The sequence below is a fragment of the Myxocyprinus asiaticus genome, chromosome 32 (assembly GCF_019703515.2).
Source record: "Myxocyprinus asiaticus isolate MX2 ecotype Aquarium Trade chromosome 32, UBuf_Myxa_2, whole genome shotgun sequence".
Taxonomy (NCBI): domain Eukaryota; kingdom Metazoa; phylum Chordata; class Actinopteri; order Cypriniformes; family Catostomidae; genus Myxocyprinus; species Myxocyprinus asiaticus.
In genome coordinates, this window is record NC_059375.1 from 512,959 (window position 1) to 538,757 (window position 25,799).

General features: G+C 41.6%; 1 protein-coding gene across 5 annotated transcripts in view; it reads left to right on the plus strand.

Moving 5' to 3' along the window:
* The window catches only part of LOC127423478 (retinoic acid receptor alpha-A), a 425,939-nt gene that overhangs the window by 44,530 nt on the left and 355,610 nt on the right, over positions 1–25,799 (plus strand). For 3 of the 5 annotated variants that reach the window (XM_051667810.1, XM_051667809.1, XM_051667811.1), the window contains one exon: positions 21,324–23,899. The exons of the other annotated variants lie outside the window; for them this stretch is intronic. In XM_051667810.1, coding sequence (XP_051523770.1) covers positions 22,391–23,659 — 1,269 coding nt within the window. In that variant the 5' untranslated portion in view covers positions 21,324–22,390 and the 3' untranslated portion in view covers positions 23,660–23,899. Of the gene's footprint in view, positions 1–21,323; positions 23,900–25,799 lie in introns of those variants that run through there. 5 annotated transcript variants of the gene reach the window in all.

Consider the following 25,799-nt stretch of genomic DNA (forward strand, 5'->3'; position numbering starts at 1 on the left):
TACCAGCTGTAGTTTGTCGTCATCTCTCAGCAACACGTAGCATTGGAGTCCGACACCAAGCAGGAACGAAGCTGGATCTGGCAGGCTCTGGTAACCTCGGGATATGAATCCGAGGTTGAGACATGGAAACAAATAGAATAATATTAGCGTAGATGCCATTAAATTGTATGCAGAGTTATAGATCATGATGGATGTTTCTGGTTCCGGCAGACCTAACTAAAGCAGCCTAATTGCGAGTTGATGGATAAATTAGGTGTATGCCTGGCTAAATAGATGAGTCTTTAGTGTAGACTTAAACTGAGTGAGTGTGTCTGCATCTCCCGAACACTGTTAGGGAGACTATTCCATAGTTTAAGAGCTAAATATGAAAAGGATCTACCTCCTTTTGTGGATTTTGATATTCTTGGAATTATTAACAAGCCAGAATTTTGTGATCGTAATGAACGTGACAGAATATAGCGTGTCAGAAGGTCACTTAAGTACTGTGGAGCTTGACCATTCAAAGCTTTGTATGTAGTTAACAAAAGTTTTTAATTAATACGAAATGTAAGAGGTGGCCGATGTAATGACAATAAAATTGGGCTAATATGATCATATTTCTTGGTTCTAGTCAGCACTCTGGCAGCTGCATTTTGAACCATTTGAAGTTTATTTATTGAACTTGCTGGACATCCTCCCAGTAATGCATTACAATAGTCTAGTTTTGAGGTCATGAATGCATGAATTCATTTTTTGGCATTAGCAAAAGAAAGCATGTGTCATAATATAGCAATATTTCTCAGGTGGAAGAATGCTGCTCTACAAACATTGGAAATTTGATTTTCAAAGGACAGATTGGTATCAAATAACCTAAATTCTTTGGAGAAGAAGACAATGTAACAGTACATCCATCAAGAGTCAAATTATATTTTAGCTGCTTATTTTTAGAGGTTTTTGGTCCAATCATTAGTACCTCTGTTTTGTCGGAATTGAGTAGAAGGAACCGAGGCCATCCAGTCTTTGATTTCGTTGATACACTCTGCTAATTTAATATATATAAATATAAATTTGGGTATCGTCGGCATAACAGTGGAAACTTATTCCATGATTCCTGATAATATCTCCCAGGGGAAGCATGTATAAGGAGAAAAGCAGAGGTCCTAAAGCTGATCCCTTTTGTACTCCATACTTAACTTTTGTTTGATTTGACAATTCCTAGTTTACACATACAAAGTGGTAGCGGACTGATAAATAGGACCTAAACCATGCTAATGCAAGTCCACTCATGCCAGCATAATTTTCCAGCCTATTCAAGAGAATGTCATGAAGGCAGAAGGCTATTGTGTCGAAGGCAGAACTAAGATCTAAAAGCACTAGAAGAGAAATGCAGCCATGATCAGATGATAAGAGCAAGTCATATAAACTCTGATAAGTACAGTTTCTGTACTCTGATGGGGCCTAAATCCTGACTGAAATTGTTCATATATCCCATTTCTCTGTAGAAATGAAAGTTGGGAGGACACTACCTTTTCTAGTATTTTTGACATAAATATTAGATTTGAAATCAGTCTGTAATTAGCCAATTCTCTAGGATCAAGCTATGGCTTCTTAATAAGTGGTTTGATAACTGCCATTTTAAAGTTTCTTGGGACATGTCCTAAGGATAGTTAGGACCCAGATTTTCACGTGCTTATTCTCCAAATTAATGACTGCCTCATCTCCTAGAAAACAGAGTCTAGGGCAGAATAAAATTTGAGAGGCCAAAACCTTGCACATAAAACTCTGAATCCTCAACCAGAACTTGAATCTTAACACATCCCCAAAAGACATGGGTTGTGTCTCCATCTTCTGATTGACATCGCCAGCAGGTGGGTGTGTCTTTAAGACCAAGCCTATACAATCTAGAGGGGGTCCAATAGACTCTGTGTAAAATCTTAAATTGCGTAAGGCGAACCCTAGCATCTCTAGATGCAGATTTGACGTTTTTTAGAATCCTAGCCCACACTTCCTCCTCCAATACCAAGTTTAGATCTTTCTCCCATAATCTCTTAAGAGAAGCTGAAGTTCCATCCCCCAGGCTCTGAATTAGCAGGGAGTAATACACCGATACCTCATGACCTTTTCCAAAAGTAGTAATCACCACTCCCAGAGTATCTGCTGCTTTAGGGGGGTGTAAACCGCTCCCAAAAACAGTACAGAGCAGGTGGCACAACTGTAAATACTTACAGAACTGAGATCTGGGAATCCCAAAAAGTTGAACCAAATTTTGAAAGGATCTCAACACTCCATTCTCATATAGGTCACCGAGTGTAGTAACCCCCCTCCCAATCCATTCTGACCAGCAAAAAGGGGACTCGTTGATGCATAATTTGGGGTTCAGCCATATGCTCGAGGCAACATATAAAAAAATGTCCGAATTAAACAGTCTGGATACTTTTGTCCATACCGAGTTCAAATGCGAGATAACGGGATGTAACTTAACTTCTCCGATTAATTTGATAGAAAGGCTCTGCAGTGGTGAAATAGGGGCAAGAGCTTCCTGTTCTATACAGAACCAGGGAGGGGCTCTCTCAGGTGGAAGCGACCAATGAGCCAAATGTCTGAGACCAAATGCATAATAATAAAATAAGATCTTGGGTAGGCCTAGCCCACCTTTGTCAATCAGCTTATGTAACTTATTGAAATGTAATTTGGGACGCTTACCATTCCAAATGAAGGACTTCACTATGCTATCAAATTGCTTGAAATAAGAGAGGGGGACATCAACAGGGAGAGACTGCAGCAAGTAATTGAATTTTGGAATACAATTCATTTTAATAACATTAACTTTCCCGATCATAGATAAATGTAATGAAGCCCACCTGTCCACATCGCTCGAAAACCGTTTTATTAAGGGGTCAAAATTAACTCTAACTAAATCACACAATTTTGCTGGGAATAAAATGCCCAAATACTTAATGCCCTGTTGGCCACTGCAAAGCGCCCGACTGGAAAGCCGTTACTGGGCAGTACGCTGTCAAAGCCAAAGCTTAGGATTTAGACCAATTGACTTTGTATCCTGAAAACTTAGAAAAGGAATTAATAATTCTGTGGAGGCAAGGCATAGATCTAGTAGGGTCAGAGACGAATAATAAAATATCATCTGCGTAAAGCAAGAGTTTATGCACCATACCTCCTGCCACCACCCCTGGAAAATCCTCCTCCTTTCTTATCGCAGCTGCTAATGGTTCCAAGGCAAGACAGAACAATAATGTGTAAAGAAGGCAACCCTGCCGAGTGCCCCTATTCAAAGTAAAATAATCTGAAATTAATCAATTTGATTGTACCACCGCTACAGGATATCTATAAAGTAACTTAATCCAACCAATAAATGTACTCCCGAACCCGTATATTTCCAAAATCTTAAAAAGATAATCCCATTCTACCATATCAAATGCCTTTTTGGCGTCAAGTGAGAAAATTGTTATTAGTCTTAAATTGCCCGTCTCAATTTTTTTGGAGTGTGCTGCAATCATCTGATTTGAAATTACTGTACATTTTCTAAAAAACTATCAAATTCACCAGGTATAACATCATATTATGTGTAGTTGTGGTGCTTTCAATATAGCAAAGGGTGAATATAATTTACAAATCACTCCCTTTTTTTTTTATTAGCATTTTTTATACTGTCCCAACTTTTTTCGGAATTGGGGTTGTAGCCTAGCCATACCCTTTTCTGAGTATTTTGCCTTTTCGAAGTATTTTATGCAGCCAGTTTAAATATTGTTAAATAGAGTTAAACAAACTCTAAACCGCTGTCAAACACAACTTCTCACAATCCCACAAAATTATGTGTCATCACACTCATAGTAAAAACATTCAGTCAGTGAACCGGATAATTAGTACATAGCCAAGAGGGTTGAAAATATCAGAAATATCCACAGATAGACAGTCGTTAAAGTTACTTGACATGCTGAGGGGCTGTAGTAAAGTCAGCGACTCCCCAGTCCTAATGCCTGCCACATGCAACCTATGTCAGACTATCAGTGCCACTTATACACAGATGCCACTTATCTGTTTGTTTTTTTAGTTTTTTTTTCTCTCTCTCAACAGTGCAGTTTTGACCAGATGCGACTTAATTTCTGGGAAATATGGTAGCTTTTCCAGTAATGAGCTACTTTGTCTGTCGAGTAGCAGTGTCTACTCGACAATGCCCAGTCAGTCATTATCGCAAAATTTTACACAATTCTTTGAAATAATCGTTTCAACCGAGCCATGTAGTGCTCTGATATTTCCGAGTAACAACCTGGGGATTAAGACTTCTCAGGCTGGTCATCCGGGTATTGCGAGTCATCTTTCCTACTTCTCGTATTACTCTGTGATCTCTACAAGTAAGATAATGAAATAATTATAACTCAATTCATTATTTTGTTTCCATCCATGTATTTATTTGGTAAGTGGTAGTTTAATAAGTGGAATAATGTACAGACAGCCGGTTGTCATCACAAAATAAACCCCTTCAGGGTGACATGAGTCCTCTGCTTCGTGACGGGGTCCTGATCACTCTGTTGTAAAGATTGGCTGACTGTATATTATACCTTACATAATGACATAAAATGAGGGGTTTTGCATCACTATATGAAGTTAGCCCGCTTATTAGATGGCTGCTTACCAAATAAATAAATAACTGAACATGAAATATTGATTTGAGTTGAAATTATTATATTGTGTGAGAAGTGTGTAGTGATACAAGAGACATTAAACTAGCACTGCATAGGCTAGTGGATTGTTTACCAAGGAAAACAGTCAAATGAACAGTTTAGCACTCATTATGCTATTTTGTCTACTAAATTGCAACAAATGCTCTCAGTGTTACTTCTTTTTGTCAGCAGCTTGCAGTGTAGTGTAGCTTAACCGTAGTTGAACTACTCTAAATCATGAGTAGTTTCAACGTATGTTGCCAGTATCTTGTGTGTGTGCCAAAGTCTGTTTGTTCTCTCGCTCTGGTGCCATTGTGAAACTGAATTCCTCTGATCTGCTGCTGGAATACACAACACAAACTGTACTGTACTATACTGTACTGTACTGTACAGACCTGCAAGTCAGAAGCAAAGTAATCAGAACACAACACAGTCATGAAGACTATCACAGATGCAGGGCAGAATTCTCTCTCCGGTCGCTCCGATGGGAATGATCTTCTCCAGCTGAGTGTCTATCCATGTCAACAGCACATCAGGACAATAGACCTGATATCTGGACTGAATGCTGGCGAGAAACGCCTGTCTGTTTGACTGTCTGTCTGAGTCCCTGGATATCCATTTGTCTCTTTCCTCTAGGACCAGTCTGTATTTCCTTACTTGTGGTTTGGTTTTTATTTATTGCAGCCACATTTATTCAGAATAATAATGACAGTGGCTAAGAATACAGAAACCCTGTCTGCATTACAAATCTGCCTGAAGTAAAAGGGCACAGTCAGAATGAATAAACTGTTTTTGTCTCGATCAAATTTCAAATCAGTACATATGCTCCATATATTTTAAAAATGGATAAACTTCATTCAAGCCATCCTTTAAAATAAGTACTTAGCTATGCTACAAGTTACTAACTAGAAGTAGCTAACTGAAGCTATTTAAGTGAGCAATAACAGCTTGGATGCCCTTGTGTTCTCTCTGTCTTTGTCAGTTTTCAACCTTCCATGGATGTAACGGTTTGTTTTGTGGTCTTGTTTTGAGTTTGTTATGTGTATTTCTCTGAGTTTTTAATAAAAGCCTGCACATAGATCCTCCTTCTCTCACCTTGTTCCTGCAGATGTTACATGTGAGGGATAAGATAGAGAGAAAAAATATATGTTTAGAATGGCACAGTAAATACCAAGAAAAATAAAAATGGCAAAAGGTTGCTGACCTCTGCTTAAATATTTCAGAACATTTTGTGAAAATTTTTATTTCAGGAGATGGCAGTAGATTCATCCCATAGATGATTGGGAGTGTAGAATCACTAGAAAATAAGTTTCTGCTGCAGACTGATGTTTAATTATGTTAAAATAGAGAAAATGTCTAATTGTCACACTTGGCTCCAATCTCTCAAAAAAAGGCAATACAATCCTGTCACAGAACTTAGTATAACACAAGCTTGCACAACACACAAAAGCTTAAGTCTTATTTTAATTTAGATCTGAAGAATTCCTCCCAGACAGCACACCGTCTGTTTTACATAACATGTCACATCACGTACTGTAGTATTTATAGCTTCCTTTCAGGTGTTAATTCATCTGTCTTGTTCCGAGTGTACAGGTAACACTTCTGTGGGTCTGTAGACACGTCTGTCTGCTGCTGTTCATTCCAAGTGTTTCTGTCTTTGTCTCACAAGACGACAAGGAACACCCACTACACGACACGTCCACTCAAAGTTATGCCCTCCTTGGATCACAAAGTGATTCTATTGGCTGAAAGAACTTTTAAAATCCTATGCAATGATTCATGTCGTCTGACCTGTGTAAACTAGACTGTGTAAAGACTAACTTTTAAATTATCTCGCATATCATATTATTAAACCAAAGGTATAAATGGTGAAATCGAAAATTTCTCTGTTCTGTTTTCTTCAGTTAGCTGACAAGCTGACCGGTTATCCTTTTAGCTTAGGATCTTCTTCTCCTTTTAATTTTCATCATGTTTCTACTCACTGTGGCCACCTAGTGATTCGGCGTTTTGATTGTATTCAATGTACCATTGCGGTATATTTAATAATTTTTAATCTCTGTGGTTAGGGTTAGGTTTAGGGGTATGGATAGGTATAGGTAGATAGGTGTAGGGTAGCTACAGGACTCCAAATAAACAAAAAACACAGTATATTAATGTGACATCCAACTGTTGCAAGACTTCAGTATTCCACCGGTTATTTGAAGGGGGCGTAACTTGTAGGCTTGCAGGCACGATGGGAGAAAGGTGTGAACTTTATTGTTGTTCTTAATGACAAGTTTAATTTCTTTTTTACATTCAAATACAACAAGTTTATTAACTCGCCAAAGCAAATAGTAACTTTTATTTGACCCTTGGCAAGTGTTAATTTTGGTGCCCATTTGTGAATCTTGACTTGTGGATGGGAATGAAGCTATAGTGCGTTCAGAAAAATCTAAACAATTTGGCTAAAGGGTTGTCTAGATCTTTTTCTCTGTATTTTTAAGTGTCATGGGGACATAATTGTGCATGTAATGTATGCTGTATTACCGAATAGGGATGGGCGATACCAAGTACTTTTAGGCCAATATCGCCGATATCAATACCAATACTAATACCTCTATTAAACTGAATTTTTGCGAATTCTTTGGATGAAATGAGTAACTTTATTATTACTTAATTTTTTTTATATATTTATGGGCCTAAACAGAAAATTATTAGCCTGCTTTGTTTACCCTTTAAAAATTAGTTAGTATAAGCCACATATAAAACCTCAAAATTAACCATAGATATTTTCCATATGGATACTACAATAATGCTGTAGTGAAACCATGGTTAATTGTATCAAAACCTTAGTTACTGCCAAAAAGAAAGAAAAAACATGGTTACTACAGTCATGGTTACTATGGTTAATACCAGTGGTGGCCCATGCATTTTAAGTCTAGTCCTTCAGTGCGACTCATGCCATTTAGAAAACACAGTTTCACAATGAATAAGACACCGTATGCCTATCATACATCATGTGGCAGTCAACTAATAATACCAATTGAACACATCCATTTAAAAACATATCCATGCACGAAAGCCAGAACCAAGGAGGTCTGATACCAAAAAAAAGCTCTCTAATAATATTTGCGATTTTAAATTTTGCTTGCAATAAATATTGTTTTGTCAGGGTACACGATTACTTTTCAAAACTTGATCCGACACTGAATGCTCAAGCAACCTAATTTACACATAGAAAACTCCTGATGTTGCTATAACAATGCAAAAAGCACTTACCAATTTGCTTGAAGTGAAAATCAGCCCTCATTTCCTGTATAATTAATCAATTTCATGATCATGCAGAACATCTCAGGTTTTTAAATCCATAAGGATATCTTTCTCAATGGCAATAACAACAGTGATGACAGCTGAGTCATCAGCAAGATCTTGCGCTCTTCGCTTTCAAATTACGTACATCACTTAAAGCATGATTGCGTCACTCAAACCAGCTAGAAGGCCTGAACTGGGACATATCCTAAAGACTACACCCACCAAGAACAAATACATCAATCTGATTGGCTGATAAATCTGACTTTAGATGCCTATTCACTGCAGTGTTGAGGGATTCTCTGGAAATTCTGAAGGCCTGATGGGGTGGAGCTCGGACTCATGCGCTGCTTCGGCTAAGGAGCATGGCTTCGGGCATGTGATTTGTGAAACAGTTATTACACTTTGTTTGTAAGTGTTGGGCCTCATGTATTCAGATAGAAGTCAAAGGCAGGCCTAACACAGTCATAAAACCTAACTCAGGCCCCCACATACCAGGTCATAAATTATACTGATAAAATTCGCGCCAAAATCAAACAAAGGGAGTCCAAAACAGACTACAAATCCCATGAAGCCTTTCTCACTAAAGGATCGAACTCTCAACTCCTATTGGATGAGGCACACCACAGAACGCACCTCAACCATGACATCATCAGGAGTAGAAATACCTCTGAAATGCTTCCGGGATTTGCTTCCAGCAACTTTGCTCGCCGTGTGTAGACGCAGCTCATCGCTGCTCTCAGGTGCAGCCTCGTGGCACAAGGAAGTAACGTCCGACTTGAAACTGTGGCCATACAAACTCCATCTCTCTGGACGAGTTGAGATTACTCTGTGTTCCACCGAACACTCTAACGGATCCGAAGGAGACTGCCAAGCAATCCGCATCTTCATCCGTTTGCCTGAAGAAGTGAAGAGAAAAGATTTCTGTTCACTCTTCAGTCAAGTCAACATCGCTGATTTCTCTGCCAGCCCGCTGAGAATCAGCAGCCGTACCGCCCGCCTATGTCTGGGCAGTGATAGAATATTATAGTGTGTTATTCTTGTGTACCAAGGTTATTGCTTGTATAGTTTACGGACCGCCATGTCCGCTCATTATTAATACTCAGGGTATTAATTATCACGAATTTGATTTGCTGTATTGTGGTCCAACCACATTAGACTGTTGTGCATTTCCGCCATCGCGGGTGAGACCGGCAAACTGAGTTTATCCATTAAAGAATCAAAGACCGGGATGGTTTATGAGCAGTCCACCGCGTCTCTGAGTGATAAACTAACAGCTGCTTCCTCTCCCACGATCGCGAAACCGGCTTTGGGGCCATCACTTTATTCTCTCTCTCTCGTACTAACCACACACACGCACATGCGCGCGATCCCTCACAAACATTCTCGGACACATTTTTGGCTAGTAGATAGCTTCGTGACTCAGCTTTGTCCCTAAGCTATCGTACAAGCGGATACACGCAGTAACTAGTAGATGCCATTGACACTCACCCTCATGTGTTATAGGATTATTTTGATTTCCATATCTAATCATATCACTGTTTAGTTTGTAGTTGTAAGTCGGAAGTTTATTGACTGCATTGTATTAATTATTAATTGATATTACTGCATAAATAAACTTTGTTATATTACAAAGAGAAGTGTTTTGGTTTGTTTTGCATACACCTGTCTCATGCTGACGGGATGTCAGTGCTCGGATTCAAGACTTCATTCATTGTTTTTTTCCCGAAAATCGATATTCTTCGGATGTCGATTTTCCTAAGAAAACAATCTAATACTGAGACTGTTATACTATCTGGTTATTAGTCCCTGATTCCAGGGTGGTGCCCCGTCAATGTTGTCCTTTTTAATATTCTATTGATTTTTGATAATTGATAATTATCTTTGATGATTGTTGAATTTGAATGATCAATAAGCTAGTGTTAATTTTAATTAATGTTTCATCGATGTTAACAATTAACGATTATCTTTGATTATTGTTGATTTAAAGGATTAAAAAACTAACATTGATTCTCATCAATGTTCTATTGATTTTAATAATTAATAATTATCTTTGATAATTATTAATTATTGCTAATAACCAAACCCGCTCCTAAACGTAGCACACTACATTTACTGGAGCCCCAAATGAGGTTTTAATGAGTTAGATTCAATTAATTAATTTAAATATTAATTAATAACTAAATAAATAATTATTAATCATTTCTGATAGTAACACTGATCTAAACAACCAGTAAAGCCCTACATAATAATTGGTGCCCCGTGTGAGGCATCCTACTTTGTCACAGTGTGTATGCATAAGAATCCAAAGTAATAACTTGAATCATTACTTCAAAGTTTGGCTCTGTTTGACAATTGACTTCTCAAAACTTGCCAAACATAAGCCAGTGTGGTGTGAAAGTGCTCTTAAGAGTGAATTAGGGGTTGGTAAATTTAATATAGTCTGCTTAAAATCTGCTGTTGTTGTTATTTAACTCCTAACGCTTTCATCTAGATGTTACAGAGAGGTGCCAAGTCACTTCATTGACGTCCACCAAAGAGAGAACGCAGTGAAATTTGCACATTACATAACAGTAGCCCGTAAGCCACAGGTCGAAGCCTCTCACCTGTGCGTTCGTGTCAGCATTATAGCAACTGTAAAACAACAAGCTATCAGAGCCACTGTGTCGCAAGAATTTTTACTGCCCAGTAAAATGAGTCACCAATCGCCCCGCATGACTGGAGCTGAAGCTCCACAGAGGTTAGTCGACCCAGCGCTGCAAGATGTGGTCACTGCTGTCCTCTGTCTCTCCATAGAGGAGAGAGATAACCTTAACAGCTACAATAATAGTCGTTGTGATGAAGCATTGCAGGAACTAGTTGATTATGTCAACAACCCGGTTTGGAAGCCAAAGCGCACAATCCTGGACCTAGTGGGCCAAATGTTCCTTCTTCATCACCGCAAAACCCAACTGCAAACCGCAGAGCACCAGGCCCAGCTCGCCCAGCTGCAGAGCAGCTACAAAGCGGTGCAGAGGGAAAATCTCAGCCTGCACCAAGATGTTAGGTGCACCCAAGCTGAGAAAGTCCAGGCACAGGAAGATAATGCCTGGATGCAGGAGGAAAACGAAACCCTGCGCAGGCAGCTTCAAGCTGCCCAGCTAAAAGTAGAGTCAGATCAGGTAAATGCAGCTGAAACGCACAGCACAACATCTGACATAGAAGAGGGCCCCCTCTTTAGCGCTACGTGTTGGAATCTGCCCCTGAGAAACCCAGGGACACACGCTAGGAGCCGAGCTGCCCCTAGTGGTACAGTCTCTGACTTCGTCCTCCAAGACACCTTTCAAGCTCCTCCAGCGGCCCGCTGGTTGGATGCAGGTGCCTCTCCTTACAATTGCCCTCCTCAGTCAGTTTTTAGTCATGCCACCGTGCGTTTCAAACTGACTGATTCCACACCACGGAGGGGGGGACAATTATTTTCAAGCCCAGAGTGGTGTAAGTGGCTCGAAGATCCCATTAGCCAGGGAGCTGTACGCAAACCGGGGTCCACCCCCACCCATCGATTGGACTCCTTCCCCACCATGAAGCGGAGGAAGTTGTCCTCATCGCTATAGCGATCTGAGTGACTATGGTGTTTTGGATGACTCGGACGACCCGTGGTCATACCAACACCAAGGCTTGCGCATCGAGTCCCTCGCAGGGGACATAGAACGCTTTGACCCAAGTAATCGAGATTCAAACATCAACAGTTATCTCAGAGAAATTGAGCACTGTCTGGTTGACTTGCCTTATGCTTCGTCGCATGAAAAACTCAAGCTTATATGGAAGACCACGGTAAGGAGTGTCCATGCGTTCATGGAAACGCTACCGACTGGTACATGAAACCGCTACTCAGCTCTGTGTAAAGCCCTACGCGAGAGGTATTCGCTGTATATCGACGAAGCCTCCGCTACCATAGCTACTTTCGCCATCACCCAGAAGAGGCACGAGCCTTCGCGTGAGTATTATAGACGCCTGAGAACCACGTACTTCCAAGGAAGTAACGCACCAGGTCTGGAGGAGGAACGAGCTTTCAAGTCTCTCTTCCTTCACAACCTCCACGAGTGCGTGCGATATGACGTCACGATGCACTGCAGAATGGGCAACCCCACCATGCAGGAAATCAGAAGATACGCGCAACAGGCATGGGAGACACGCGTGCGCCCTGCCCGAGGGCACGAAGGCGACGCCAGAGTCCTGGGGATCCAAGCCTCATATGCAGACCTAGCGCTTGAAGGCAACTAAATGCCTCGTGTTGAGGTGAATGCTAGAACAGGACCCCAGAGGCGCCGATCACCCCGCCAGCAGGGTAGGCAACAGAACCAGGGGGGTGGTGACCAGACACATCCCCAGGGTCACGGCAGGCCTAAACAACAAAATGTTCGCCGGCCGAAAGGAAATGCGCGGTTCGAACGAAAACCCAAACAAGAAGGTGAGTGGGTAGGCAAGGTTTCAAATCCCCTCAGAGAACAAGATTTGAGAAAAGAAATGGAGGATATAAGGAGACGCTTGACTGAGTTAGTAATGAAGCTTGACGTGCTCCGTTGTTCACCAGGTCCACTGAACTCCTCAAAGGAATACGGCACTGAAACCTCGTCAGTATGACTAGACGATGTACCCCCTCCCGTTAATGCCAAAGTTTACTTTGTAGGTCGGGAAAAGGGGAACAGGGTCCAAGTTGCTCCCCAAAACAGTCACTCCTAACATGCCACACTCTCCTTTTCTGACCTTCTTGGGCGATCTGTACCGTAAGGGCAACGCCTAACACATGGGTCATTCAGCTCCTACGCACTACTCGACACTGGTTCCGAAATAAGTTTAATGGGTTCCAACACCTTCGCAGAGGTGGCTAGAGCAAAGCTCTCCCTTGGCAAACTGTTACAGACAGAACTGCAGCGTAAGCATCACAAGCTACACGCAAGATAAGTCGTCTATCACAAATGGGTGTGGATCGACATTACCTTTCAAGGGATGATGCTAATAGACCCTGTTTACATATGTCCCATTAATACGGAACCACTGTTAATTGGCCAGGACTTGCTGAACCGACTGGCTCCGCTCATTGACTGCTGTCGTGGACACGTGGGCTCAGGTTGACATACCGAGACCTCCTGGTCCAGAAAACAGTTTGCCAGCTTCAGATGGACAAGTTGCCATCATCCAAAAATCCAGCAGAGATGACGACTCCAATAAGAACAATTACAGGGCCTGAATAAAACCCTTCAGGGTACTATAGTCACTGTAAATTTGCACTCCGTTCTTATCAATAACACTTTGCATGCTTTAGGGACTTTGTCAGAGAAGACAACTTATGTGTGTATCGTTAGAGATCTAATGCAGGACCTCAGGGAAATTAGCTCCTCAGTCAACAGTCTGAGTGGTGGAAGGATTCCAGCTTACCTGGTCTCCCTAGACCTTGTCGAACAAATCCTTAGATCTGCTACTATCTCCATTGTGCAACCTTCACAGATACACCTGGCATATAGTTTTGGCATTGAAATTCCAATCCATGTAAATCCTCAGAACCTCGAAATAGGATTTATTCTCAATCTACCATCATAGGCAGAATATATATAGACTAAAGTCCGTATTTAATGTTGGTTTTCAGAGAGGTAATGCACACATTCACCTCAAAACACCACCAACACTCGCCTACCATGATGAGGACCCCTCGCTCTACATTATCCCTAACCTAAACATGTGTACCAAGACAAAGTACATTCATTGGGTTTGTCAAAACGCAACCCCTTTGTTAGAGAGGTGACTACCTACCTCTGCGGCCTAAGAGCTGAATTCCCTGAACAAGTGTCATGGTAGTATGTCCATCAAAGATGAAGGAACAGAGACAAGGGTAGAGTGAGCAGGCAATCACTGGCTCATTAACACACCAGCCACCGAAGTCCCAATGTCATACAACCGCCATGATACAGCCATTAAACTAACACTGCCAAACCAAATGGTGTTCTTAATGGTTCCCCAAGAAGCCACCATGCACATTGATGACATTGTCCTCCATCATCTCAACGTCTACAAACATGATGCAGAAATTGAGATCATGGACGCATTTAGAGGTCATAGCCTCACCGTTGATGACACCCTCCAACAGCAGCTTCAGGTTGAAGGGATGAAATTAGTGAAGTTCAGTCTCAAACCAACTGGCTTGACCACTATATTTCCTAGTCACATAAGCAGATCGTCATCTTACCAAGAACACCCTATCAGTTTGGTTGTCCTCTGGCTCCTCCTTAGTGGTTGGATCATCACAATTATTGCACACGTCATGTACAGGTACATTCAACACCTACAGGCCAGACTGGACTCACTCCTTGTACAGCCGTGTTTTACACACCAGTGTGAGCCCATCCCACAGGTTAACCCCAATCATTTCCAAGGATAAGCCTTTTAACCTTTAACCCTCCTTTCCTCTAACATTTTGTTCCTAGTAACCAATGTCAGGTTCTACTTTGATTTTGTGTTATGACCAAAGAACAACAAAGGATTGTGTTACGGTTAATGCTGTGCCTTCCAATAACTTGAAATGTTTATTTGTGATGAATGTAGTTTTAGATTTAGCTAGAAGTTCTATGCCCAGATGTGCCTCAATCTCTGTCCAGAAAATAAAGCCTCTATGAACTCTAATGAACTGTATGGACTGTGCAACCGTTTTCTTTCCTAACAGGAATACATGGATGGTGTAACCCACAGGTTACTGTGAACCGACAAGAACTGTTCGGCCCTTCAGTTGCTCTAAAGATGCTGGACAACAACCAACTCTTCAGACCAAAGGGGGGAATGTTGGGCCTCATGTATTCAGATAGAAGACAAATGCAGGCCTAACACAGTCGTAAAACCTAACTCAGGCCCCCACATACCAGGTCATAAATTATACTGATAAAAATCACGCCAAAATCAAACAAAGGGAGTCCAAAACAGACTACAAATCTCATAAAGCCTTGCTCACTAAAGGATAGAACTCTCAACTCCTATTTGATGAGGCACACGACAGAACGCACCTCAACCATGACATCATCAGTAGTAGTAATACCTCTGAAATGCTTCCGGGATTTGCTTCCAGCAACTTTGCCCGCCGTGTGTAGATGCAGCTCATCGCTGCTCTCAGGTGCAGCCTCATGGCACAAGGAAGTAACGTCCAACTTGAAACTGTGGCCATACAATCTCCATCTCGCTGGACGAGTTGAGATTACTCTGTGTTCCACCGAACACTCTAACGGATCCGAAGGAGACCGCCGAGCAATCCGCATCTTCATCCGTTTGCCTGCAGAAGTGAAGAGAAAAGATTTCTCTTCCCTCTTCAATCAAGTCAACATCACTGATTTGTCTGCCAGCCCGCCGAGAATCAGCAGCCGTACCGCCCGCCGACAGAGCAATGACATTCTGCATCCTCATGCGATTCAAGTAAGAGGTTTACGTCTGGGCAGTGATAGAATATTATAGTGTGTTATTCTTGTGTACCAAGGTTATTGCTTGTGCAGTTTACGGACCGCCATGTCCGCTCTTTATTAATACTCAGGGTATTAATTAACACAAATTTGATTTGCTGTATTGTGGTCCAACCACATTGGACTGTTGTGCATTTCCACCATCGTGGTTGAGACCGGCAAACTGAGTTTATCCATTAAAGAATCAAAGACCGGGACGGTTTACGAGCCGTCCACCATGTCTCTGAGTGATAAACTAACAGCTGCTTCCTCTCCCACGATCGCGAAACCGGCTTTGGGGCCGTCACTTTATTCTCTCTCTCTCATACTAACCACACACACACACGCACGCACGCGTGATCCCTCACAAACATTCTCGGACACATTTTTGGCTAGTAGATAGCTTCGTGATAAAGCTCAGCTTTGTACACGCGGTAACTGGTAGACGCCATTGACTGGTTTCTCTCCGCCCACATTCGCGGCCATATTCTCTGGCTGGAAGTCTCGCGTGACATACTCTCCACGAGAGTCACGTCTGCCATTTTGTGCGCATCCCTCCTTACACACACACACACACACACACACACACACACTCGCTCTCTCTCACACACACACACCCTCATGTGTTATAGGATTATTTTGATTTTCATATCTAATCATATCACTGTTTAGTTCGTAGTTGTAAGTCGGAAGTTTATTGACTGCATTGTATTAATTATTAATTGATATTACTGCATAAATAAACTTTGTTATATTACAAAGAGAAGTGTTTTGGTTTGTTTTGCATACACCTGTGTCATGCTGACGGGATGTCAGTGCTCGGATTCAAGCCTTCATTCATTGTTTTTTTCCCGAAAATCGATATTATTCGGATGTCGATTTTCCTAAGAAAACAATCTAATATTGAGACTGTTATACTATCTGGTTATTAGTCCCTGATTCCAGGGTGGTGCCCCATCAATGTTAATCCTTATTAATATTCTATTGATTTTTGATAATTTATAATTATCTTTGATGATTGTTGAATTTGAATGATCAATAAGCTAGTGTTAATTTTAATTAATGTTTCATTGATGTTAATAATTAATAATTATCTTTAATAATTATTAATTATTGCTAATAACCAAACATTATTTCCTAAACATAGCACACTATATTTACTGGAGCCCCATATGAAGTTTTAATGAGTTAGATTCAATTAATTAATTTAAATATTATTTAATAACTAAAGAAATAATTATTAATTATTTCTGATAGTAACACTGATCTAAACAACCAGTAAAGCCCTACATAAGCTTCGAGTAATAAATTCTGATTTGATAAAATTGTATTTTTTTGCTCTTCGTTTGTAGATGAATTAGGAGTAGAAAGCGATTGAAAATACATAGGCAAAAAGGTCAATGAGAATGAAAGGATGAAAAAAAAATTTTTTATTAGGCATGTTACGCCAGCAGAGAAGGCTTTGCTGGCTTGAGAAATCGCCACTGGTTAATACAATATTACTACAGTAAATCCATGGTAAGTTTTCATAAGGGTATCATTTATTAATGGGGATTAAAGATAATTATCAATGTTTTAACAACTCTGAATTTAAATAAACCTGTAAAAATAATCAGACAAGCCCATTATAATACATGTTACGTCTAGGTTTGTCATTACTTTGTGTGAATAACTCCAGATGCTGTTTTTCTGTCATTACCTCAGGAAAGCACTGCTCCCTATTTGAATGAGCGCTATGACTGAAATGGTGAGCGCTGTCAGACTGCTAGTGTATTTTATCATTTCTGCACGACAAGATGAGCAGAAGAAAAAATGGTTCCAGTGCCATGCAACAATTCGCTCATATAATTCTTTTTAATAATTCAAAGCTTATGAGATGCATTAATATTCATGCAATCTATATAATAAGATCACCTGTAAAAAATAAAATAAAAAACACATATATTTTTATGTGAGGATCGATATTCTTGATACCACATCAGTTTCAGAAGTATTGATACTTTAGCAGTGATTTGCTCATCCCTATTACCAAATAACAGCATGTCTAATCAGAGAGACACACAGACAAATTTATATATACTTGATGTTTTGTTCTGATGAAATTACCCAGAGTTGTTTAAGGAGTCTTAGAGCAAAAGTGGGGGAACCAAAACCTTCCCAAATCCAAACCGAGATGTGTAGTTACTAATAGTGTTCAAGTACCTGGGTACTTGGAAATGACAGCAAATATGAAAACAATAATTTTGTGTTTAATAATTGTGATTGGTTATGGTTTGGGCTGCATCTCGCTAACAACATCATCATACAGTATACACTGTGATGCAAAAGATTGCAATGCATCATGATATCAGAAGTTTTTGAAAGCAATTGAAACTGACAGAAAACTGACTAAATTCAGCATTCAAATCAATTTGTCAAGTGTCAGAATGCACTTTTATGGTTTTGGCAGTTAAGTTATCGCAACACAACTTTTTCGTGAGCACTTGACCATATAATAAATATATATATATATATATATATCTGTCTTGGCTAGTGCTTTTCTAATGCAACTGAAACTTTGTGATATGGCACTTTTTGTATTACTGTCTCCTTAAGATAAATTGCGTATGTTGTATCCTTCCTCATATTGTAAGTTGCTTTGGATAAAAGTGTCAGAGATTTGGCAGAGGCAGGACCCAAATGCAGAGTGATCAAGTCAACAGATTTATTAATCCAAAAAACACAAAAAACAAACATAAAAACCCAGTAGGGGAAAAACTCAGTCCTGGACTGGGGCAGACAAATAGGGAACCAGGACCAACCGGGAACAGGGAAAAACAAGACTGACATGAACACGAAACAAGACAAACTGGCAATAGACAGCACAAACGAGGAGACTAAAATAGGGAGAGAAATCAAACAGGTTAACAGACAGCGCAGGTGTGACTAATAAACTACTAATAGGCAAACAAGGAGGTGGGGTATGACACAATACTGAGAGACACGTGGCAATACAGAAACAAAACAAAGCCACATGCTCTCACAAGACACAAACACCTGAATGGCATGAGCGCACATCGCCAAGACAATAAGGCAATATTCTCTCATGCCAACCGACAGACAAAATGAGAGAATACATAGCAATGGCAAACAAAGCAATGCCACGCATTCCCACACAAGACAAAATCTGAGAGTACATCACGAGGTAAACGCCACGCAATGTACGCAACAGGCGACAAAATGAGACAGGACACCTGGGCGAGAGCTCGGCCACACACAAACCCGACACCTCAGACCCCCGTGTTCATGAGTGACAGACATAAACTATTGACATGAGTGCACACCACCAAGATGACATAAGCGCAATGCACTCACGCCAATAACAGACAGAACAAGGAGCATGAGTGTCTGGATCCCAACACCAACCGAAACTAAACCAGATAGGGAAGTCAGGATCCAGACACCATGCTCCGAACATGAAACATGAGACCAACAGAGCAGCGCATGGCAGGGAAATAACAACCAAAACTGTGTGCTCACACAGAGACAGAAAATGAAACACAAGACAGACATAGGATGATGATCACAGTCCTGTCACACAAAAACCCAGACTGACAGAGTGACAGGACCGTGACAAAAAGCGTCTGCTAAATGAATTAATGTAAAGGTACAATAGACTGGGGAATTCACGAAGAATACATTTCAGCTGCATTTATCTGCACTGGTTTAGTGCCCAATTCAGTACAGTAAATAAATTATGCAGATCAGGCAACAGCACAAACTCACCCACAAAATCTGTGCTGAACGCAGTTTGCACGGTGCAATTCCGATCTTGTGGGTCAGTTCTGAGTGCTATCGTAGACTGTTTAGCCCAAAAGGAAGCACTTAATAAATGGAAGAAATTGGAATACACAAAATACAGTAGGTAGTCAGCCAAAATTATCCTCTTTACCGCATATGGTACCCTAACAGTTACGCCGCCATTAACACTGTGAACTCTTACATGTGAGACTCGTTTGCAAAACCACCACCAGTTGGCGCAAAGGGACACATTTTGTACTATAGTATAAAGAAAGTAGGAGTTATTATGATTAACATTGTTATTATTATTATTATTTTGATGTGTAAATGGAGATCTAACAATACAAAATTAATGGCTGCATTAAAGTTATAGCTTAGCTAGTGTATAAATGTACCATTAGCTTACAGAAGAAAATGCTCGAATGTCAGCCTGTTTCAATAAATGTAAACCGTGGCTTCAATTATATTGGTTAAGTGTACATCTTCCTGACAATCAACATGAAAATAGATTGTAAACATTCATAATTGTATTTGTTAGCCCTCCTGAAATCAATAATGCATTAAATTAATGGTGGTGTTAACCCTTGTTATAATTGACCCGGCAAGTTGGTAGTGATAGATTAACATAGAGTGGTTCAATTGAAACCCTGTGTAATAAAATGTAAATGTGCTTGTTTTGTTGTTATTGTAGTCTGTGATGTGTCCTTAAAGTTACAGAGGGTGGTGTGAAGTAGACAATAGTACATAATAGTTCTTTAATGATGCGTGTGGACTGAAAGGCTCAGGGTCGCATTCGGCTCTGGTGCAACAGTTCGCAGGTTCGAAAAGCAGGTTATCTTTTTGTTTGTCTGTTTGGATACATGTGGAAAAGTAAAATGCAACTAGCAGACGAACGATATGCCTTTATTGCATAAATACACATTTGACCACATAAATAGTAACATTTGATATTGATGAAGTTAATTTCAACATTCAAAACTAATGCTCCTTAATTACATTATAGTACAGTAGCGTGAGAATAGTTTACTTGTTTTTACAACAGTGTAGCTTTTCCATGAACAAGGTACTTTTTACAAAGAGCAACGGTTAGATGACAAAACAGTATTGCTTTTTGTCACATTGTATTGCGCCTGCTGCAGCGGAGCGAACCGAGACAATGAGCCCCACGACGCTTGTAAATAAAGAACATGACATCTTGAGGAAAACTTCAGAAGATTTTGGTCTCCGTTGCTTCACTTTATTTCCAAATGTTCCACAGTTGCTGCTGTGTTATTTCCTTAACATTTTATTTCTACTGCCGCTGCATTGCATTGGATTCCACCAGCGCACTTGAGTGCAAATGCGAGGGACAGAAGTCAGTATGTGTAATGATTCGTTTGGACAGTTCATATAAAATTACCAGTTCAAATAAAATAAAAATCACAGATTCACTTGACCACTGCATAAAAGTCATCTGCGTTTTCATTCTTCTTTAAATAAAAATATTCAAAGTATACTGTATATATATAAAGGTAATTGCAGCTGTTATCAGTATGTTTTCAACTTTTATTTATTATACATTTATTTTTTACATTTAACGTTGCTCCTCTGTTTGATCATGTTTGATCTTGCCTGGCAACATGTGAGTCACCACCACTGCAATTAAATACAAATCTTCTGACACAAGATGCGGGGCAGTGTGTAAATTTAATTCAGGTTATTCATTTTTTTAATTCTAGGTTTGTCCTGATCCAAAGATCCGGGCGAAAATCTTAAGAAGTCCAAATCTCCAACTGTCATGATTCACTGTTGTTTTGCCTTGTGTTTTGCCCCTGTCATCTGTTTCCCCCGGACTACACTTCCCATAATCCCCTGCCGTCATCACTGCCAGCTGTTCCCTATTGTTCTCACCTGTGTTTCATTCACTCATTAACCCCATGTGTATATAATGCCCTGATTTCTACCCAGTCATTGTCAGTTGTTATTTGTTTCTCTCCCGTTTATTTGTACCGAGCTCCCATCGTGGATGTTTTGTTTGTTTATTCCCCAGTTCTTTTGTTCTACTGTTTTCCAGAGTTTTCTATGTTTATTTTGACCACACTTTGTTTCTTTATTAAACTTTTTAAGCCACACCTAGATCCTGCTCTTGTGTTTCCCTTAGAAGCGTAACAGAACAACTGAACCGCACAAATGGATCTGCGGCCATGTTCATTCAGTTGAGCTGGGAGAACTTACCCATTATGGAGTATTCCCGCCGTTTCTGCACCATTGCCTGCCTCACAGATTTTGTGGACTCCCATCTCAAGGCAATATACCAGATTGGTTTAACAGCTCACCGATGGAGGGAATTGCCTGAGATGGAAGACCACAAATGGAGGGAGTACGTGAGGTTAACCCAGGAAACTCTCTACGCCACGTCACAGCCACGCCTGAGTCTGCTCCACGTCATGTCACAGCCACGCCTGAGTCTGCTCCACACCATGTCACAGCCACGCCTGAGTCTGCTCCACGCCATGTCACAGCCATGCCTGAGTCTGCTCCACGCCATGTCACAGCCACGCCTGAGTCTGCTCCACGCCATGTCACAGCCACGCCTGAGTCTGCTCCACGCCATGTCACAGCCACGCCTGAGTCTGCTCCACGCCATGTCACAGCCACGCCTGAGTCTGCTCCACGCCATGTCACAGCCACGCCTGAGTCTGCTTCACGTCATGTCACAGCAAATGTGAGTCTGCTCCACGCCATGTCACAGCCAAGCCTTCCGTGACTCCTTGCTCGAAGCCTTCCACGGCCCCTGTCTCCAGGTTGAATGATCTGCCATTGATGTCGGTGCGTAGGGCCATGAAGACCCTACCTCACAAAAAAACAAGCTAGCGCCCACGCCTGCCACAGCCAACGGCCACACCTGCCACGGCCAATGAGCCAACGGCCACACCTGCCACGGCCAACAAGCCAACACCTACGCCTGCCACGGCCAACAAGCTGCCAGCCTCGTCCGTCCCAGAGTCTGCATTGCCATCCTCGTCCGTCCCAGAGTCTGCATTGCCATCCTCGTCCATCCCAGAGTCTGCATTGCCATCCTCATCCATCCCAGAGCCAGCGTTGCCAGCCTCGTCCGTCCCAGAGCCAGCGTTGCCAGCCTCGTCCGTCCCATAGCCAGCATTGCCAACTTCAGCTGTCCGGAGGAGGTGGAGGAGAAGAAAGGCTTCTGTTCCCAAGTCTCTGCCCATGCTCACGAACACAGAGATCATCTCTGAGTTTCAGCCAGTGTTTACGAGCACAGAGGTCATTCCAGAGTCTCTGCCAGTGTTCACGACCACAGAGGTCGTTCCCGAGTCTCTCCCCGTGCCCACAACCACAGAGGTCATTCCCGAGTCTCTGCCCATGCTCACGACCACAGAGGTCATTCCTGAGTCTCTGCCCATGCTCACGACCACAGAGGTCATCTCCGAGTCTCTGCCCATGCTCACGACCACAGAGGTCATCTCCAAGTCTCTGCCCATGCTCACGACCACAGAAGTCATCTCCAAGTCTCAGCTCGTATTTATGACCACAGAGGTCATTCCCAAGTCTCTGCCAGTGTTCACGACCACAGAGGTCATTCCCAAGTCTCTGCCAGTGTTCGTAACCACAGAGGTCGTTTCCCAGTCATCCAGTACTCTTTGTCTCAAGCCTGCCATGGCTCTGCCTTCCACGGCTTTGCCTCTTGAGCCTCTCACGGCTCTGCCTTCCATGGCTCCACCCCTCGAGCCTCCCACAGCTCCGCCCCTCGAGCCTCCCACGGCTTCGCCCACCACGACTTCGCCCCTCGAGCCTCCCACTGCTCCGCCTACCATGGCTTCACCCCTCGAGCATCCTATGGCTCCGCCTTCCACGGCTCCATTCTCTAGTCTGTGGTTGCCTCCCAGGCCTCCTGACCCTATCTTGATCCTGTGGTCACCATCCAGGCCTACTGACCCTGTTTCAGCCCTGTTGCCGCCAACTAGGCCTCCTGATCCAGTCCCTACCCTGAGGTGGTCTCCTGGGTCCCCTGGCTGGCTGCGTGATCTGCTCTGGTCTTCTGGGTCTCCTGGCCGTCCGCCTGATCTGCTCTGGTCTCTTGGGTCTCCTTGCCATCCCCCTGATCTGCTCTGGTCTCCTTGGTCTCCTGGCCATCCGCCTGATCTGCCCTGGTCTCCTTGGTCTCCTGGCCATCCGCCTGATCTGCCCTGGTCTCCTTGGTCCCCTGGCCATCTGCCTGATCTACTCTGGTCTCCTTGGTCTCTCAGCTGTCTGCCTGAGCTGCTCTGGTCTCCTTGGTCTCCTGGCCTTCCGCCTGATCTGCTCTGGCCTCTTTGGTCTCCGGCTCCATCTTGGCCCTGCTTCCCTTACCAGCCTTCCTTGGGCATCAGGAGCCGCCCATTGGGGGCGGGGTATGTCATGATTCACTGTTGTCTTGCCTTGTGTTTTGCCCCTGTCATCTGTTTCCCCCGGACTACACTTCCCATAATTCCCTAACCTCATCACTGCCAGCTGTTCCCTATTGTTCTCATTCACTCATTAACCCCTGTGTGTATATAACACCCTGATTTCTACCCAGTTGTTATCAGTTGTTATGTGTTTCTCTCCCGTTTATTTGTACCGAGTTCCCATCCTGGATGTTTTGTTTGTTTATTCCCCAGTTCATTTGTTCTACCGTTTTCCAGAGTTTTCTGTGTTTATTTTGTACCGCACTTTGTTTCTTTATTAAACTTTTTAAGCCACACCTAGATCCTGTTCCTGTGTTTCCCTTTGAAGCGTAACACCAATAATCTTTTGGAAAAAGAGTGTCACAACAACCCCAACACAATAAATTTTTCACCTCAAATGAATATCTAAAGAGTAAAAAAAGTATACGTTTTGATGTGCTTAAAAGTGTTAAAAGGTATTTTAAAAAAGTCCTAAATAATGCATTGTGTGTATGAAATGTGTAACAAGAAATTGTTTAACATGTCTCAAACATTTAAATGTGTCTCCACAAAATCCTTTAAAATATTTTATGTTAATGTTTAATAGAAGAAAATTTGTCTTTACGCTGGGGATGGGAAGAGTATGACCAATGGTAGAAAATAGCCTGCCTTCAACACAAGATATTTTTTGGTCTGGTAACGCATAGTATTTGGTCTTGTACTTTTATATGTTTAAACAAGTTTCACACGTGTCTCCACAAAATCCTTGAAAATATCTTATGTTAATGTTTATTAAAAGAAAGTGTCTGTCTTCGCTGACATGGGATGGGGATCAGAAGAAGAGTGGGATCGGGAAAAACTGGATTCTAACCCACATCACACACAGAACATTTGAAATTCTACAGTTATAGCAGTTTAAAGCAGCTAATGATTAATCCTTGCGGTGGTACTAGACCTTCTTCTCTTGGTGAACAACAGACAACTGATAACAATTCTCAGTGATGTGTATCAGGTCCCTACTACGGCAGAAGCAACATTCACAAATGTTTGCAGAACAAGCAGGAACCCGATGTGCCTGTAGATTTTTCAATATCTGTTATGTTAAATGATAGAAAGACTCAGGCCTTCTCAAGACGTATGGCAAACCTATCTAATTTGTCACCTATTAGACGTCAACCCAAGATTGCTGTGGGGCCAAAAAAAGATACTGTGAAGTTAATACTTTTAAACATCCACTCACTTAACTACAAGTCATATTTAGTCAATTAACTAATCACCACAAACAACCTGGATTTTATGTTTCTAAATGAAACTTTGTTAGATGACAGCTGCAGTGCAACAGTCCTCAATGAATCAGCCCCTCCAAACTTTACTTTTATGAGTGTCTGTAGAACTGTTAGGAGAGGTGGAGGATTAGCTGCGATATTTAAAGATGTCTTTCAATGCATGCGTCACTTGGTGATCACTTCACCTTTGAATATCTACAGTAAATATTATACTAAAAGGAGCTCCACACATTCTATTTATAATTATTTATAGGCCTCAAAAATACTCTTCAGCCTTTGTTGATGGTTTTACAGAACTGTTATCAGCAACTTCCTCTGAATTTGACTGTTTTGTTATTGCTGGGGATTTCAACATTCATACAGATAATCCTGAACACAACACTGCAAAAGAATACTTTAAACATTTTTGATCTGTCACAGCATGTAGATGGACCCACACACAATCGTGGACACACTCTTGATCTATTCATCAGTAAGGGTCTGGACATTTCATCCACTCTTATTAAGGACGTAGTGCTATCTGACCATCTCTGTATTTTCTTTGAAATATTGATTTCTCCTGCCACTGATGTTACATCTGTCACTGTCAAAAAGAGGTACATAAATGAGTATACTAGTGCGCAATTTATGAAGGCTATATGTATAACACCAAGTATATCCGCAGACTGTGTTGATGTTCTCCTTGATAACTTTAACTTAAAAATTAAAAATGCTATTGATGGCATTGCTCCTGTAAAGGTCAGGAAGATTACTGGCAGGCATAAAGCACCTTGGAGAAACACAACAGCAGTACAAAGCATGAAAGGAAAAATGCAGGAAAGCAGAACGAATGTTGTGGAAAACAAAACTTGAAGTCCATTTTAACATCTATAAAGACAGCCTTCATGCTTTCAATTTGGAACTAGGAACAGCTAGGCAGACTTT